The sequence below is a fragment of the Hordeum vulgare genome, chromosome 6H (genome assembly GCF_904849725.1).
Source record: "Hordeum vulgare subsp. vulgare chromosome 6H, MorexV3_pseudomolecules_assembly, whole genome shotgun sequence".
Taxonomy (NCBI): domain Eukaryota; kingdom Viridiplantae; phylum Streptophyta; class Magnoliopsida; order Poales; family Poaceae; genus Hordeum; species Hordeum vulgare.
This window is the reverse complement of record NC_058523.1, coordinates 229,230,344-229,249,667: the sequence shown is the minus strand read 5'-3', so window position 1 is coordinate 229,249,667 and position 19,324 is coordinate 229,230,344. Positions and strand designations below refer to the sequence as shown.

Sequence of the window (19,324 nt, the reverse complement as noted above, 5' to 3'; positions counted from 1 at the left end):
CAGCCCCCGCTGGATCCGGTCTCGCCCTACTCGCTCGAAGCAGGGGGCTCGTCGCTGGATTGAGGCGCCGATCCACGTCGCGGGCGTGGCAGCCGCTCGCGCCTACATGCGCCTCGCGGAGGCTGCGCTCCTTCGTGCGCATCTCCACCTGCAGGCCGCGGCGGCCAACATGCTGGCGTTGGAGCCCCTCGGGCTCGCCGGTGGCCGCGCCGCTCGCCTCCATCCAGCTCCTCGTCGCCCCGAAAGCCGTGATAGGGGCCACCCTGGCCAGGCTCCTGGTCGCCAACCCGCACCCGGACTCTGGGTGCGAGTACATGAACTGGTGCCGCCTCCACCTCGTCTCATCCCGCTGGATCCAGCCGCCGTCGCCTTCAGCCGGCATCCGCCTCCAGCAGCCAGATCCCGCCGGATCCTGCTGCCCACGCTCCGGATCCCGCTCGCGACACGGGCCGCATTGCCCACGGCCGCCACCTCTGGCCGGATCTCCTCCGCTCCCGATTCGCTGTTGGTGCTCGTCAGTTCCCGTCTCGTCCGCGCTGGTGTTGGTGCTCGTCTCGTCAAGTACTCGTCTCGTCAGCTCTCGTCCGCGCTGGTGTTGGTGCTCCTCGTCCGCACTGGTCCCGCTGCTGTGCTCGTCAGGCCCTCGTCCGTTGCTGGTGCTCGTCAGGAACAGATCACGTGGTGGTGGTCTTGGTTACGCCTTCCAGTCCCACCAGATCAACTCCCAGATCGATTCCCGCGCCGGTCAGGGGTCCTAGCTGCCGGATCCCATCATCGCGTCGCCTCCCAGACCGGTCTCAGCCGCCGCCTCACGCGGTCTCCAGATCGGATCGGCTTGCTTGAGTAAAAAAAAAAGCAAAACAAAAAAAATAACAAAAAATACTGCTGCTATGTGGTGCTGCTCATGCTGCTACGTGATGCTATTGGCCACCGCTGCCTCTGCTAACACGTGTTGCTTGCTGCTGCATGCTACCTTGTCGTGGCGTGTACTGCCTAGCTCCCGATTGCATGTTCTGCTCCCGCACGTCCAGCTCGCGTGCTACTGCTATTCCCTTCGCCGCCATGATATTATTTTTTCTCTTCCGCTGCGTCCACCAAATCCGTTGATATTTTGTGTTTTCTCATGCCATGCGAGTCCACCATACTTTAGTCTGTCAGCCTTTCTCCGGTCCTGATCCTTTCTATGCAACTTTTGTGGCCTACCTGCCCTTGTTGTTTTCTATAGGATTTTCTGGACTTATTTTGCATTGTCGATCTACATCCATCGTGTCCGTCAAGCTTCTTTTGCCGACGGTTGTCGTGGACTATGATTTTCTACACAATGTTTTATTCTCTTGATGTGCCATCTTCTTTTGACAACCCATCTTCTCTTGATACTTTTGTTGTATCTTCAAGTGATGCAGTGTCTTCCTCTGATGTGCCATCTCTTCGGCGTCTTCCTCTTGATGTGCCATCTTCTTTTGACAACCCATCTTCTCTTGATACTTATCTTGTATCTTCAAGTGATGCGGTGTCTACTTCTGGTGTGCCATCTCTTTGTTCTCTCCTTCGGCGACTCGACAAGTTTTGAAGACTCTTCATGCTACGACGACACTCTCAAGACGCGGATTTGGATTATCATTTTTTTGTATTACACTTCTTCAAATGCAATGCTATTGCATACGCTTTGCATTTGAGGGGGGTGTTAGGAAGTATTAGTATTAGTCTAGGAGTCCTTATTAGTCTATTAGTATTAGTCTAGGAGTCCTTATTAGTCTATGTTTACTTTCCTTGCACCTCAAGTCATGTGTAATATATATATGCCCCTTGGGCCTTCAATATAGACAAGTTGCTTTCCTAACAAGCACAAGCTACCACCCTCAAACTGATGGCCAAACTGAGAGAATAAATCAGTGTTTGGAGAACTATCTCAGGTGCATGTGTTTCCAACAACCTAGGAAGTGGCATGGATGGTTGGCCTTGGCAGAGTGGTGGTATAACACTTCTTACCACACATCATTGGAGATGACCCCATTCCAAGCATTATATGGATTTCCCCCTCCAATGGTGGCTGAGTCAGCACTGCCTGATTCAATATGGGCAGAGAGTGACAACTTGATGCAGAATGGGGAGCTGGTTATGGAAGTGATCAAGCACAACCTCAGTAAAGCTCAGGCTAGGATGAAGCAGTATGCTGATCAGAAAAAAAAGGAAAGAGAGTTCATAGTGGGAGACATGGTCTATCTTAAACTTCAGCCTTATAGACACACCTCTCTCAGCCTGCATAAGCACCTCAAACTGCATTCTAAGTTCTATGGCCCCTTTAGAGTGTTGGCAAGAGTGGGCAAGCATGCTTATAATTTGTTACTGCCAGAGGGATGCCAGTTACACCACACCTTCCATATGGAACTATCAGAAGAGAGCCTGAAGTTGTGTTGGACAGAAAACTGGTTCCTCGGCGCCAAGGTGAGATAAGCATTCCTGTGGTGCGCTGGCTGATCAAGTGGATCAATATGCCTGCCGAAGAAGCTACGTGGGAAGATGCAGCTTTTATCCAGAAGATTTTCCCGACGTTTAGAGCTTGAGGACAAGCTCAGATTCAAAAGGAGGGTATTGTCAGGCTCTGAAGAAGCACCTGATGATCAATGTACTGCTGATGATGTCGGAAGCGCCATCTACCGTCTATCGCTGATCCAACGGCTACGACTTAAAGTGCACTGTTGAATTTCCGACAAAGCCCCTGGTCGGTCGCGCGTCCCTCTCCTGCCCGCAGCCGCGCGTCCCTCTCCTCCTTTGGCTATAAAGCCATGTAATTTCCCCTTTGCCATTTTTATGCTTATTGTAATCCAGGGTTGAACCCTAGCCGCCGGTGGCGAGCTACATTTCTATTTCCTCCTCAGTAAAAGCTCCAAATTCCTCGCGATTTCTCCTCTAAATTGAGCTCCTGTTTCTCTGTTCATGATCATGCTCTGTTCGTAGCTAGCGAGAGCTTGACAAGGCTGTCGAGAAGCTCTTTGTTCATCACGGGCTCGAACCCTTGGGCCATCATTCCTCAACAGGAAGTGGCTCAGAGGACCGAGCTGTCGCCCACGGACATCAATGTAGAGAGGGCTACCAAATATCTGAGCTGGTCTCGGAGGGCATTGCTGGTTGTGGAGCAGAAGGAACTTGATGGGCACTTGTTGGGTACTGTTGAAGAACCAGGAGACAAGACTAGTGCGGAGGGCAAGAGGTGGAAGGTCATCAACTCTGTGCTTATTGGGTGGTTGTAGAACTCGGTGATGCCCTCCATTGAATGTTCTGTGGAGGGGCTATCCACATCTGCTGAAATATGAAAGACTCTGTCCACCCAGTACTCTGGCAAGGGCAATGTCATGCTCATTGCCCAGATTGATGGGAAGATTGGTCGGTTGCACCAAGGTGACATGTGAGTGATGGCATATGTGGCACAGCTGCAAGCATTGTGAGAAGGCCAGGATAGTTGTGATCCTCTGGAACTCTATGATGTTGCTTGCATCGAGTCAAAGGCACGAGTAGATGGCACACAGGCGTGTGTTGAAACTTTTGGAGGGGCTCAAAGGTTGCTTTGATGGCAGGAAGGCATCCCTGCTGCACCAAACTTTCCTGCCTACTAATGATGAGGTTATTGTAGCGATGACTCAAGAGGAGGTGTGGCTATCTCTTGAGCACGCAGACGTGAAGGCTGTGCCGGCTTCGACGGTTGCTGTTATGGAGCACCCAGAGTGAAGAGAGAACCGGGGTTGTTTTACCTAGGCCACCTAAAGTGCAACTGTCCAACTCGTGGCAGAGGCAGGGGATATAACAGAGGGGAAGTGTCAGGATTGCTAGAGGCAGACATGGATACTCGGGGAACTCAGGTGGGGCAGAGTATTAGAGGCAGAGGTGGATACTCGGGAAACTCAGGGGGTCAGAGGGCACACATGGCAGTTGAAGGGGACAATGGGACATCTAAGGACAAAGAAGTAGATGATGCTGCCTATGGAGACTTTGCTCACTGGGCCTCAACTGATGAAAGTAATCCTGAAAAGGCATCTCTGGTTACTAATGAGAATGATCCAGAATGGGTTCTAGACTCTAGAGCATCTAAGCATGTTGCAGGTAAATCCATAGGCAACATGATAAGATGAGTAGGATATTTCCAGATGTTATGTGTGGAATAGGCAAGGGCAAAGTTGACATGTGATGCTTGCGAATATGCTAAACACTCTCGATTCTCATATGTGAGTAAGGACGTTAGGAGTATATGTCTCCTTCTATACTTATTCATTCGAATGATGGACTTCCCCGGTGGCTTAGGTATACAACTTCATTGACTGTTATTCTCATATGACCTGGGTTTATTTGATGCATCACAGGGATGAGGTAAACACCTATTTTTTAGAAATTCCATGCATTTGTATAAAATCAGTTCCAGATGCAGGTGTGGGTACAGGACTGACAATCGCAGAGTACGTGAACAACACCTTTGACCCCCCCCCCCCTCGCTCTCTCTCTCTCTCTCTCTCTCTCTTAGAATGGAGTTGCAGAAAGGAAGGAATCGACATATTCTTGAGGTTGCTCGGTCGTTGATGTACACGATGAATATGCCCAAGTTCACGATAAATCAACCGGACACCTTCGAGGATACTAGGCATGAAATCTCCGTGTGAGTTGTAATTTGGAGGAAATAAGTTTGTTGTTCCATCCAAGTTGTTTAGCAGTACCTGATTTTTTCGTGATCACAGACCTTCTGTTGGGAAACTTATCCGCGGGAAGTGAAGTGTGTTTTTCTAGGCTATTCTTTTAGTCGGCAGGGGTACAAACTGTTGAGGAGTATTGGTAGTTGGTCTAGGAGTCCTATTAAGCTATGTTTCCTTTCCTTGTACCCAAGCCCCATTACATATACACCCCATGGGCTATGCAAGAGATAAGTTGCACCCACGGTATGGTATCATAAGCTCAGGTTTATGATTTTTTTGCTGCTACGTCGTGCCTCACGCCTTGGTTCCTCTACGTGTTGCTACGTGGTTCTGCTACAACATGGCTACATGCTGCAACCAGTTGTTGCTACATCTACTTGCTATGCGTGCTTGACGTCTCTGGATCTGGTGTGATATTTTTGTCTGAGTCCACATCTCCCTCGCTGCCAGCGGACTCTTGATGGTGTCCCTTGCATTGGACTCATCTCGTACATGTGTCGTCTTTCGGTGCTTGTTGCTCGTTCACCTGTGACGTCGCCCCATTCAGTGTCTTCCACAGGCTGTGTTGGTCGCTCTTCAGCGACTTCTATCATGCACATGGTGATTATCACTGCATCGATTCTTCTCGCGAATTTCACCGGCAGTGCCACCGACTATGTCTCGCACACGTGCCTTCCATTGGCGCTTGGTGCTTGTCTGGATGTGACCTCGTCTCCTCCACCGGCCTCTGCAGATGATACTCGTTGCTATGTCGTCTTCTCTAGTATGTGCTTTCTAGTTTTCTATATTTTCCGCTACGTCCACCAAGCTTGTTGCTCATTTTGGTGTTTCTCATGCCATGTGAGTCCACCATACCTGTCTGACAGCCTTTTCTTGGTCCTTGTCCTTTCTATAGGATTTCCGTGGCCTCTTTCTGCATTGTCGATCTACGCCTATTCTCTTGCCTTCAAGCTTCTTTGGCCACCGGTTTTCTCGGGCTATGATTTTGTGGGCAATGCTTCCTTCTCTTGATCTACTGTGTTCTTTTGACAACCCATCTTCTCTTGATACTTATCTTTATCTTCTACTGATGTGATGTGATGTCTTCCTCCGAAGCGACATCTTCTTCATTATCCCCTTTGGCTTGACTCAACATGTTTTGAGGACTCTTCACGCTACGACTGACACTCTCAAGATGCAGATTTTGGATTAGACACACACACATGCACGCGCAGACGCGCGCCCGATGGGCTATGCAATAGAGATAAGTTGCATCCATAACACAAATGTTGGTGTCCCTCTGAGAAACACAGGTTCGTAAGTATGAATGTCGCCTTCAGGGGGTCTAAGCCATTTTGTGGTGAGCCAACAGATCTCGGTTTGTTGTTTGAAGAGCTTGCCCACTTACACTCTGTGATAGATCGTCAAGAGGGGGAAAGGTTGTGTCTCATACTCAGAGTGATCTAATGGGCACTAACACAGATGATGATGTGCAAGTTAAGGTCGAGCCAATAGAGGGTACAATCCCGGTTGGTACTCTCAGTAATGGTGTCCAGCCAACATGGGACTATTCAGATTGGTACTCGCCAGGTTCCTATTCAGGGTCGATGGCAAAAGAATCCCCTGGTGTACTCACGACGACAACCACAAGTGCAGGGGGCAGTAAGGAAGTGATGCAAGCTGATTTGACATAGTCAAACTGCCTATTGCGTTGCGAAAGCGGACACGTGAAGTGGCAAGGAAGGCTCTACAAACTGTCTTGGATGATCATGCCATTGGCAATTTTGTGTCTTATCAGGCCTTGTCTCCTTCCTATAGAACATTTTTTGCCTCTCTACAAACAATGTAAATCCCAAAGGATTGGAATGTTGCAAAGCAAGATCCAAAGCTGCGTGAAGCGATGATAGAGGAGTTGGAAGCACCGAAGAAAAACAAACTGTGGGTGCTAACCATATTACCGAGGAAGGTGGAATGGTATAAGGCTAAATTGGTTGTCGGAGGATATAGTCAAACTTATGGGAATGACTATGATGAGACGTTTGCTCCAGTGGCAAACATGAACACGGTAAGGATATTAGTTTCCTATGTTGCAAACATTTGGTGAAAGTTGCATCAATTAGATGCCAAGAATGCCTTCTTGCACGATGACATGCAGGAAGAGGTATACATGGAGATACCACCACACTTCACAGACCACGGGCAAGATATGCAGATTGAAGCAATCATTGTATGGACTGAAGCAATGCCGAGGGCTTGGTTTGATAAGTTCAAATGTGTTGTCTGTGGATGGGTATGGACAATGTAACAGTGACCACATGGTTTTCTACAAACACTCTGATTGGAAGATCGCCATTCTTGCAATTAATGTGGACAATCTTTAGGATATCGGTAACTGGTACCTTATCGGTCAGGTGCTGGGTAGGGATAAATAGGCGAATTTTCCAGTTAATCGGCCGATAAATCAGTTATCAGCTATTCAATGACCCACCGAGTAGCGATTAACTAACCGAGACGCCAATTAACTGGCCGATATTTGGAACAATGAATGTGGATGACATTCTGATCACTAGAGATGAGGAGGAAATAAAGAGATTGAAGGGGTGTCTGGGAAGGAGTTTGAGGTAAAGGATTTGGGTAACCTAAAATACGTCCTTGGCATCGACATGGTCCAGACAGAGAAGGGGATATCTTTTTGCCAACGGAAATAGACATTGGATCTCTTGAGTGGCATGGGCATGATGGGATGTCGTGCAGCCCCTAAGCTGACTGAACAAAATTATCAAGTGAAAGCTCACTCGGGTGAAGCTAGTGAATAAGGAAGATTATCATAAATTGGTTCGGAGGTTATGTACTTGGTCATACCAGGCCTGACATTGCGTGTGTCGTAGGTGTGGTGAGCAGATACATGCAGGAACCAAGGAGCGGGCATCTTGATACAGCGCACAGAATATTGAGATACTTGAAGGGCACTCCAGACAAAAGGTTGTGATTTGCGAAGAGTGGACATCTGAGGTGGATGGGTATAGTGATTTTGATTGGGCCAACTGTCAAGATGATTGAAGATCAACCTCGGGCTACTGTGTGTTTGTGGGAGAAAATTTGGTGTCAAGGAGAAGCAAGAAATAGACAACTGTGTCTGAATCAATAACAGAATCTGAGTATAGAGCGCTATCTCAAGGGTTGAGTGTGATGTTATGAGTGAAGAACCTGTTGAGCGAGTTGAAACTTCTGAGGAAGGGACCCTTCAGAGTATGGTGTGACAATCAATCAACCCAGTTCAACATGATAGGGCAAACCATGTAAAAATTGATTGGTTCTTCATCAAGGAGAAACTTGATGTTGGGATCATCAGTCTTACTCATGTCAGCTTTGGGCAACAGATTGCAGATTGCTTGACAAACGGCTGGGATCAAAGGACTATAACTTGGCATGTGACAAGATGGGGTTGATAGGTATCTACCACCCATCTTGAGGGGGAGTGTTCAACCGGTATGGGACTTGCCCATCTTCAATTAAGCCCATGTGGCTCACGCCCATGGCTTTGACCTAGAAGAGGTTGAGCCAGCCAGTATCTCAAGAGGTGCCAGAGCCACACACATGACACCATCCAGCCAACAAAGAAGAAAGAGACACAGAGGTGAGATACTCCCTGATTCAACAAAAAGCATATAAGCTAGATATAAAATCTATACAAGCACAAACACAGAAAAAATGAGCAAAACTGTAGTCGGCTGCAATAAGCAGTATAGCTAACTTCATTATTTTATAGTACAGTGTTAATTGCCTGAAAAGCATGATCGTAATCCATACTTACTAGTGACCATTCCCAGCCACCATAATGGCTCATACAAGTATGAATGACCTCCAGAACCTACAATGCATTAGCATAAGAAATCAAAATTATTAAGAAGTTATACTATATAAAATGTCAATAGGTATCGTACGGATCATTCATATTGCATAACTGTCAAAAGCATTTAGGGATTCACTTAACAATGTTATGCAATTAAGTCTTTGGTCTGATTACGTAGGTGTCAGAAGAAGCATAACCTGCTCTTGCTCTTGACCCAGAATCCCCAGCCTTCTTCAGCCCAATTTTCTTGATTACAAAGCTTGAACCAATGAATGCGCTGGATGACATTGCTAAAGTCAAGCCTCTCACATTATCTAGAGAGGCCACCATATTTGTAGAGATACTTTTTTACAAACTAAAATAACCCAAGAACCAATTCCTGCAATCCAAAGAGTAAGAAAGGTTAAGAGCATCTCCAATAGAAGATGCGAATTTGGAGATGTAAAAATTTACATCTCCAAAAAAGAGGCAACTCCAACAGATGATGTAAATTGGTTATGTAAAAGTGCAACTCCAATAGATGATGCAAATGGAGATGTAAAACTAGTCAGCATGAGCGCTGACGGTCGAGCGCCGAGAGCCGGGAGGAGCATCGGCGGTCGAGCGACGAGAGTCGGGAAGTCCAATGCGGCGACGAGCTCGAATGGGCGGCGATGCGTCTGTGAATTGAGCAGCGGATTGGTCGTGCGGCACGAGAAGGTCGAGTATGGCGGCGGCGATAGCCGGCAGGGGCATGGCGACAGGTGTGCGGCTTGAATCCGATGGCGGTGGGCCAACGGGGGAAGCTCAAATCATGCGGCGGAAAAGAAGCGGCCAATACGGCTGATTTGGAGGCGGAACCGGTGGAGCAGCCGGATTTGGCAGCGGGGCGGCGGCGGCATGGTGCGGTAGGCGAGTGGCGTGGCGGCGGAAGTACGGTGGGACGGACTCAAATCGGCGGCGCGACGGGTGACGGGGATAGCCGACGGGGTCGGGAATGGACGGACGGGCAGCGGTGGCAATGTTTCTGGCCAGAAATCGCCGGCCGCAGAGGCGAGCAGCTGTCGGGCGGGCGGGCGGAATGAAACTGAAGGTTGTTGAGCATTTGGCGCGCGGCCGCCAGTTTTACATCTCCTAGAGGTGGAGATGTATATTTGCATCTCAAGGTGTTGTATTTTACATCTCTAGGAGCGGAGATTTTTTTTGCGTCTACATAATCTGTTGGAGAGGGGATTTGGGGCCTCGGAGATGCAAAAGTTAGTTATTTTTGCGTCTACATCATCTATTGGAGATGCTCTAAGGAAAGATAAAAGGAGAAACTACATAGTGAACTGCTAAAGAATAGCTCAATCTTCCTTGCTCAACAGAAACTTACAACCTCGGCTTGCTTTTGCTTGAACTACCAAGAACAAATTTTTGCACTAAGAAAGACAAACAATGTAATATTTCATTTGAAGATGTCATAACAAAAGAAACCAACCTTCGATTGCTGAAGTTTCAATTCTACAGTCAAGTGGCGGTCCACCATGAGAAGGAACTAATCCGGAAATACGATGTCCCTCAGGAGCAAGGCTTCTTTTTATTCCGTGCTAAAACCAATATGGAAAGGAAAGAATATTTCAGACACTCCAACTCAAGCCCGTGTCGAAAGGTAGGCTGAAGGAAAATATCAAACAGCTGCATAAAAAGACCTAATCATAATAATGAATAAGGCCCTGTTTGGAACCATAATAAATTATAATAATCTGGATTATGAACATAGATTATATAATCTGGTTTATAAAAATAATCAAGGTGGGCATGTTTGGAGGCCAGATTATATAAACTGTAAACCAGCTTTTAAATTGTACAATGACATGTTTGCCCTCAGTTTACAAGGAAAAATAGGAAAGTGGCGGTGGCACTGCGTAATTCTCTTGAAGTTTACAAGGATAACACGTCATTTGTAATCCATAATCTCATTTTAGCTAGGGTAGAGGAGATTATGAGATTATAATAATCTGGTCATCTAGTTTATAAAATCTACAATATAAACTGTCCTGTTTGGAAATACAATAGATTATAAAAACCAGATTATATAATCTGGGTGGTTCCAAACAGGGCCTAAGTAGGATTGCGAGACTGACGAGTGTAGGTGGTTGCGCTAAAACGCACAGCATGTGTGAATTCATGGCGTGGCAAAGACACACACAAATGTCCTCCTTGAGTTGGATTTCCACCTGAGGCGTAGCCGGCGCATCACCAGCCAACGAGGCAGTCTCAACACTGGGCAACATGCCCTTCAAAACATGCTCCGTAAGTGGGGCTCGTCGAGGGGAGTGAGAAGACCTAAGAGGAGGTGATTATCGTTTACCACCGACTATTTGAGGTCCCATTGGGTGACAACATGATCGAGGCGATCACGAAGCTTTACGTGTGGTCCATTTGAACCATTTGACGGGGCTCCATGGGTGATCGACAGTGGGTGAGTAGCCTTGTCGATTTGACCCCACTGGTTCGCTAGGGTGTACCATGTCGAACTGTTAGGGACAAATTCGTCTAGGTGTACATATTAGTTTAGATTTTCATTTTTGTGCTCCAAGTCTTTTGTACTATATATTTTCCCCATGGGCTTTACACTACAATCAAGTTGCATCCTGTTAGGAAAGCAACTTATCTGTATTGAAGGCCCAAGGGGCATATATATATTACACATGACTTGAGGTGCAAAGAAAGTAAACATAGACTAATAAGGACTCCTAGACTAATACTAATACTTCCTAACACCCCTCCTCAAATGCAAAGCGTATGCAATAGCATTGCATTTGAAGAAGTGTAATACTAAAAAAAATGATAATCCAAATCCGCGTCTTAAGAGTGTCGTCGTAGCAAGAGTCTTCAAAACTTGTCGAGTCATCGAAGGAGATAACGAAGAGATAGCACATCAGAGGTAGACACCGCATCACTTGAAGATACAAGATAAGTATCAAGAGAAGATGAGTTGTCAAAAGAAGATGGCACATCAAGAGAATAAAGCAATGTGCAGAAAATCATAGTCCACGACAACCGACGGCGAAAGAAGCTCGGCGGTTAAGGCACGATGAACATAGATCGACAATGCAAAAGAAGTCCAGAAAATCCTATAGAAAACAACAAGGGCAAATAGGCCACAAAAGTTGTATAGAAAGGATCAGGACCGGAGAAAGGCTGGCGGACTAAGGTATGGTGGACTCGCATGGCATGAGAAAACATAAAATATCAACGGATTTGGTGGACGTAGAGAAAAACAAAGAAAACTAGAAAACACACACTAGATTAGGGATGATGGCAGCGGAAGAGAAAAAATAAAAAAATTATATCATGGCGGCGAAGGCCAATTCCAACCAGAGTGTGCGTGAGACGGTCCTGAGTGTGTAGAAGGTGGTTGCTCAGTGCGAGAAGCCTCGGTCACAGAACCAGCAGTACCCGTCAAGGAAGAACCTGAAGCAGCGAGCAGACGCGTAAGTCATAGAATATCCTGCTCAGTCAAAGCGATGGCTGAAGCTGTCGAGGTAGATGACGAAGTCTCTGTAGATGATGATTGCGCCTGGAGCAAGTGTTTCTTCTTCGTGTAGCAGTGGGACTCAATATGACCATCATTGTTGCAATAGCCACAATGTGGACGGGGGCGACCTGAGCCTCCAAAAGGAGTGGGCAAGAGCGACGGAGCACTCGAGCGAGAAGGGGTCGGTGCAGCAGGTGACGTAGAAAGAGTCCGAGCAGCGAGCACCGAGGGAACCTCCAGCAAACCAGCACCATGTAAGCGAGTCTTCTCAGCACGAATCTCAGAAAGCGCCTCCATGAGAGAAATACGGCCACGAGCAAACAAATGGGCACGCCGGGGCTCAAACTCCTTACGGAGCCGAGACAGGAACTCATAGACGCGATGAAACTCCAAGTTGGCTTGAACAGCCTGGCAACAGGGGCAAGTACGACAACCAGCACTGCGGAGAGAATCAAGATGGCGCCAGATAGCAGAACTCTGTGCATAGAAGTCATCAACAGTAGAGTCACCCTGCTGAAGAGCATCCTCCTGACGGACCACAGAGAGGTATAAGGCATCATCAGAGGGCTCATAGCGCTGACGAAGGCGGGTCCACATCTCAAATACAGTAGGAAGGCCCAGAAACTCAGAAGCAAACTGAGGCAGAACACTAGCAGTGAGAACAGCGGCAGCACGAGTATCATCATCAAGCCACTAGGTGTAAACGGACAGAGCACCATGATACACCTAAAGAGCCTCCTCATAAGCCAAAACCTTCTCATCATAAGCACGGATAGCAGCCTCATCAGCAACCTTAGCTGCATCCTTTGCAGTCTGAGGAGCATTCGCAGGAAGAGCCAGAGGGATCGGCGGAGTGGGAGCCACAGGAGGAACCAGACGTAGCGGACAGCAGACCTCGCCAGAAAGAACACCCCATAGGCGGATGCCACGCATGTGAATGCGCATGAAGCCAATGAACTCGGTGTAGTTAGTGCCATCAAAGAGCATCGGACAACGAGGAACAGCAACGTAGCCGGATGCAGCAGACATTTTTTTAGGTCTCACGGCAACTGCAGATCAGAGAGGGCCGGCAGGATCTGACGATCGGGAGCAGAGCCGCCTCCTGCCTCGAGCGGGACCGGCGGGAGCCGAGCTTGCGTCCTCGAGCAGAGGCGCTCGGGAAGCAGCAGGCGTTGGACTGGGGACGGGCGAGAGAAGCGTCGGATCGATCTGTAGCAGGGCGAGCGGGAGCCGTCCTGGATCGATCTGTAGCAGGGCGAGACAAGCACCAACACCAGCGTGACGGGAGCTGACGAGCACCAGCAGCGAATCTTGGACCGGGAGCGGAGGAGATCCGGCCAGAGGTGGCGGCCGTGGGCGATGCGGCCCGAGTCGCGGGAGACGGGGCCAGGAGGGGGGCGGTGTGGCGACGGGTGCAGGACCCGGCGGGGGGGGGGGGGGGGGGGGGCAGAGACGAGATCCAGCGACGGGAACGGCGGTTGGAGCAGAAGGAGATCGGGAGCAGCAGCTAGACGAACAGCGGCTGCGTGGAGAAGGATCGGAGCACGAGTTGCGCGTGCGAAAAAATAACCTAAGGCTCTAATACCATGTTAGGAAAGCAACTTATCTGTATTGAAGGCCCAAGGGGCATATATATATTACACATGACTTGAGGTGCAAGGAAAGTAAACATAGACTAATAAGGACTCCTAGACTAATACTAATAGACTAATAAGGACTCCTAGACTAATACTAATACTTCCTAACACATCCATAACATGGTAACGGAGCCCTAGTTTTTTCCGCACGCGCAACTCATGTTTCTTTCTCCATGCAGATTTTTTGGGGGGTTCATCTCGATCGATCTCTCTTCATAGACCTGTCTTCTGACTGAGTGCCGATTTTCTTGTTTGACCTACTTGATTCCCTAATTTTCACTCCCCGTATGCCATATCGAAGCCCACGCTCTCCTACTCAAATGGATTGGTCGCCTCCAAGCAAGCCAACCTCCGCAATCTGCTCGTCCCCACCTGATCCTGCTCCGCTCTCCAGTTCACCTCGCCGGCACCACCATATTTCGGTTGCCTCACCTTCCTCGTGAAGCCGACGCCGCCTCCTCCTAATGGTAGCCGCCACCACCACATTTCAATCGCCTCACCTTCCTCCTCAAGCCAAACGTCGCCTCCTCCACCTCGAAGTCACCGCCTCAAGGTCGACGTCCAGCGTTGCCTCTTTGGCGGTCGGCACCGCCTCCGGATCAACGTCCACCGCCATCAACGTCTTGGCTCTCCGACCAACGCCAACCGACGCCTTCTAAGTGCAATCCTCTGTTTCATTAGGGTTGTGATCACAATCGCTGAGAAATTTTTTGAAAAAAATAGGTACATGTCAGGCTATGTTTCCATCCCTTGTTTCCTGGTGATTTTCTATGATGTCAATTACACCAACTTCATTGCCTAAGTTTGTCATCTCGGGGGCGCTCTCCCGGCGAGGTCCCTGGCATATTGCTAGAGGTGTGGTTATCTAAGTTTTTTTTTGCTAGAGGTGTCCATAAAATCTTATGGGTGATCCAGATAATGTGTCAGTTGCGTCCAAAAGGTACTTCTTGTGTTAGTTGCGTCCGCAAAAAAAATATGGTCGTGTAATAAGGGCGTCTACAACACATGTTCTTCTGGTAATTGGGTCCACAAGTAGAGTTCTCCTATTAGTTGAGTCCACGAGAAAAGAGAACTTCAAATTCTATATGTTGACGCAGACCTTGAGACATATTAGTGTTAGGATTAATCTTCTCATTGTTAGAGTACTATATATGTAGTCATGTAACCTTTCGTATTTATCCTATTGTATAAGGAGTTTTTTCCATATTACACACTTGTATATGTATATATACTGGCCTATGGCCTCCTCGAAATACAAATTGCATATTTCCTAACATGGTATCAGAGCGAATAGACAAAGGCTCAATGGGGATGATAGGTGTGTCAGGAAAAGTGAGGAAAGAGATATCCTCCACTGAAAAGGTCGAGGAAGATGGGCGCGAGTAGAAGGGACGAGACTCGTCAAAAGTCACATCCCGAGAAATACGCATCCGACGACCGATAGGATCCCAACAACGATAGCCCTTATGCTCATCACTATAGCGTAAGAAGACACACTCAACAGACCGAGCGGTCAGTTTGGTGTGTTCGCGAGGGAAAAGAAAAACACAGCAAACACAACCAAACAAACGAAGCGTCGAATAATCGGGAGAACGATCAAAAAGACGCTCGAAAGAAACGCCACCTTGCAAAGCAGTGGACGGCTCGTGCGATGATGATCGGTGCCTCTCTTCCGCCTCACTCTTGTCTATCTAGATGTCACTCGTCCGGATATCTCTTATCCGGTTCATATTCTAAGTCAGTTTGTCTCCGCTCCCACCTCGGTTCACTATAGTCACCTCCTTCGTGCTCTCTGATATCTTCGGGGCACGATCTCTCACCATCTATTCTTTTCTCGCTCCGGTTCTTTACAGCTTTAGGCCTACGGATGCTATGTGGGCTAGTGTTCTTTCAGATCGCTGTTCACTTTCTACTTACTGTGTTTTTCTTGGTGGTTCTCTCATTGCCTGAAAGACGAAGAAACAGACCGCAATTTCCCGTTCAAGTGCAGAGGCTGAGTTGCGGGCTATGGCTCTTTTGACGGCAGAGGTGACTTGGTTACGGTGGTTACTTCAGGATTTTGGTGTTTCTGTCACTACACCTACTCTGCTCTTATCTGACAGTACAGGTGCTATTAGCATTGCGCGCGATCCTGTGAACCATGAGCTCACCAAGCATATTGGTGTTGATGCTTTCTATGTGCGCGCTGGTGTGCAGGATCGGGTTATTGCTCTTCAGTATGTGCCTTCCGAGTTACAGTTGGCAGATTTTTTGACAAAGGCCCAGACTAGAGCACAGCATGGCTTCTATCTCTCCAAACTCAGTGTTGTTAACCCACCATGAGTTTGAGGGGGGGGTGTTAGAGTACTATATATGTAGCCATGTAACCTTTCGTATTTACCCTATTGTATAAGGGGTTTTCTGCATATTACACACATGTACATGTATATATATTGGCCTATGGCCTCCTAGAAATACAAGTTGCATATTTCCTAACACGCATTACCCTAAAAATATGCAAATTATACATGTTACATGTCAACAATGTGAGAAGGTGCTAGAAAGTTCATGCATTATCATATGTTATGGTGGTAAAGTGAAGAGAAAGAAGTCAATTTAGATTTGTTGCCATGTAGCTTAGCTAAATTTGAGTTGTAAAAAGGCACTCCCTCCGTTCCAAAATTATTTTCGTGGTTTTAGTTCAAATGTTAGCCACTGTACCAGTGCCCCTGCGGTCTCTATCCAAGGGTTCATAGAGTTTAATATACTACTAATTCCTTGTGTGCGTGTTTGTGAGAGAACTAGCAGTTCCAACACTTAGAACCATGCATATCGCCTACTCTTTTTTTAGAGAAAAGGCTCAGCCCGAGCCTAAAGTAGGCTCGGACCTAACCCGGCTTTGAATTAACAAAGCCATCAACCGACCGGGATTACACGAACAAAAGTACCAACAGAAAACGCCCAAAAGATACAAGGGGGCACTCTGAACAGCTTACAACACATCGCAAAGCTAGTTACTAGAAATACACAGAAATAGCACAACTAGCAGAAGCAAATGACCACAACTCTCAAGGGTCGAGAACAACAGGAGGAGCACCGCTGGGACAGTTTGAACTGAGTGGATGCCAAGAACAGGGTTGAACACTGGAAAGTTGAACACAACACATCCCTCCTCCACCGTCGAAAAGGGCCACAACCCTCCTATCTTGGCTCAAAAGACGACGTACCGTCGGACCTGGGAGATGCTCACCAAGAGCTAGGGAGAGCCCAGCTCAATGTACAGGGCAACCGCACTTCATGAACTCCTTGACGAAGATAGCACACCAAGCCGGCCACACCAACCTGAGCCTGAACTCCTGACAGCAGCAAGAAAGCCGTCGAGGGCAACAGCAGAGAAGCGGACAGCGGGTCAACGAGACAGCCCATTGGCTGCAGCCGCACGAACCCACCGCCGGCCAAAGCCCCACCTTCAGCAACCCACACCCGAATCCATGGCTCCCCAGGCAGCGCCTTCATGGAGGGGACGACACACAGCGCCGGCGCTGCCCAATCCATGTCGGATTTTGGGTTTTCACCTGAGACAGGAAACGGAGGTGGCGAGAATTGGAACCACAACATCGCCTTCAGGAAGGTTACGTCACCCAAGGCCGAAGATGGTGTCGGGCTGAACCAACCGGCCTACGGTTTCCCTCGGTCCCAATCTGCACCACCATCCCCAAACAGCACCGGAACCACCACCACTAGCCGCCGGCAAAAGTCGCTGAGGGGAAGGGGCGTGAAGAGGGGCAGCAGACCTCCAGATCTGGCGAGGAAGAAGGCCTCCACGTTGCAGCCGCCAAGCGCCGGCGCCGGCGCCTCACCGCCCCCACGGTTGAGGACACTGGTCAAAGCCCCCGCGCACACCGTCCAGGGCACGGACGACGACGCCGCACCAGCAGGGGCCGCCGCCCCAAGGATCCAGATCTCTGCGGACAGAGCATCGAGGGCCTCGCCGCCACCATCACCAACAGCCGCACGGGCTTGCCCGACGACCTCCTCACGTGGCGGCGAGGGGGAAGGAAAGGGATGAAGGTGGCGGCGCTCGCGAACCCTAGCCGACGCCCGAGTCGCCCAAGCGAGCAATGCGGGGGCAAAAGGGGAGGGGGAGCGTCTCCTATCGCCTACTCCTATCATCCCAGTTTACCTTTGGCCTTCTCACGATGATTATTAGAGATCTAGGAATGCGTACTTCATCTCACATCCGAGGCGAAATGTCGCATGGCACACCAAATCTGAAACAGCCATCTAATTCAAGCACTGTGTACTCCCTCCGTCCCAAAATTCTTGTCTTGGATTTGTCTACAAATGGATGTATCTAAATACTAAAATATGACTACATACATTCATATCTACACAAATCTAAGACAAGAATTTTGGGACGGAGGGAGAATTTATCTACGGCCATTCAATACGTTGCTGAAGCGCTAATGCTAGCACACGGCAAGTATCTTTCGTCGTTTTCGTTTACAAGCACAAGCCAATGGCATAAAAGATAGATCCGCACGAGCAAACCACAGAAAAACCGCGCTGGAGCATAATCCTACTCTTTTGAGAGGTGTTTTCTTCGACAAGTCAAATATTTTTTCTGTATCTAAATAATTATAGTCGGAAAAGACCAGACTAATTCTCCCCAACTACAATTATTTTAATATAAAGGGAGTATTCCTTCTGTCTCAAAATAATTATCTCAACTTTATACTAGCTAATACAAAGTTGTGCTAAGAAAAGACACTTGTTTTGGAAACGAGGGAGTATTTCGGAAGAACCAGTCAGAAGTCCAACACGAAAACTGCAGTGCTCCATAGGAACAGGCGATTGTTGCTATTATTCGACGAATGAAAAGGGGGATGTGGGGAGAAGGTTACCTTGCACAATAAAAATTCCCCAACCCTTCAGACCTTAATGGAAGAAGGGAAGACGGAGAGGGCAAGAAATCAAGCGGAATAGGCTGCGCTGAAAAAAAATGGAGAAAATCAGAGGGGGGGAACTGCGGGCATTTTGACCAAGAATTAAAGATATTTTTTACTGCAACGCTTCACCGTTCGTCTTCAAACTCAGAATTAAAGATATAAATCCGCGGGCAGAGTACATCCATCAATCAACCAAACCGAGATGCAAAATTCAGATCGAGAAGGGCACTGGTTACCTGCCCGAGCCCGCTGGGCTGCGATGCGAGGCCGCTGCGACGGCGAGCAGGACAGAAGTCGTGGAGAACGTGGCGGGAGAACGTGGGGAGGGCGCAGACTTGTGGCTCGCAGAAGTTCGAGTAGGGTTTTTTTCGCGTGCGTTCTGGACTGTCGGTTGGCTCCTGGCCAACTCCAACACGGATTTTAGAGTAAAATGCATGTATGGTCCTGCAAGTTGGTGGCGATGTTTTTTATTTTTTGCATTATAGTTGGTGGCGATGTCCACAATCATCCTGGAACTTACGAACCGCCTACGATCCTGGAAGTTGGATATACAGTGACAATACGGTCCTTCAAGTTGGAGAACTGGTCCGAAATACATATATGTGTTGCCAAAAAAAAATACATATGTATGCAAAAAAAAATACATGTGTACTCCCTCCGTTTTAAAATATAAAACATTTTAGAGATTTCACCAAAAGACTACATACGGAGCAAAATGAATGAATCTACACTTTAAAACATGTCTA

The 19,324-nt window shown here is 48.1% G+C and overlaps 1 protein-coding gene across 9 annotated transcripts in view; it reads right to left on the bottom strand.

Annotated features, from left to right (window-relative positions):
• LOC123406217 (probable magnesium transporter NIPA2) overlaps positions 1-19,012 on the bottom strand; it is a 53,802-nt gene extending 34,790 nt beyond the window's left edge. The window contains exons 1-5 of one of the 9 annotated variants that reach the window (XM_045099705.1): positions 18,815-19,012; positions 18,534-18,621; positions 9,971-10,079; positions 8,709-8,890; positions 8,473-8,529 (exon numbers count right to left, since the gene is read on the bottom strand). In XM_045099705.1, the coding sequence (XP_044955640.1) occupies positions 8,473-8,529; positions 8,709-8,841 (190 nt within the window). In that variant the 5' untranslated portion in view covers positions 8,842-8,890; positions 9,971-10,079; positions 18,534-18,621; positions 18,815-19,012. Of the gene's footprint in view, positions 1-8,472; positions 8,530-8,708; positions 8,891-9,970; positions 10,182-18,533; positions 18,622-18,814 lie in introns of those variants that run through there. The other 8 variants (XM_045099698.1, XM_045099697.1, XM_045099699.1 and 5 more) reach the window with 8 other exon arrangements.
• Between the last annotated feature and the right edge of the window lie 312 nt (positions 19,013-19,324).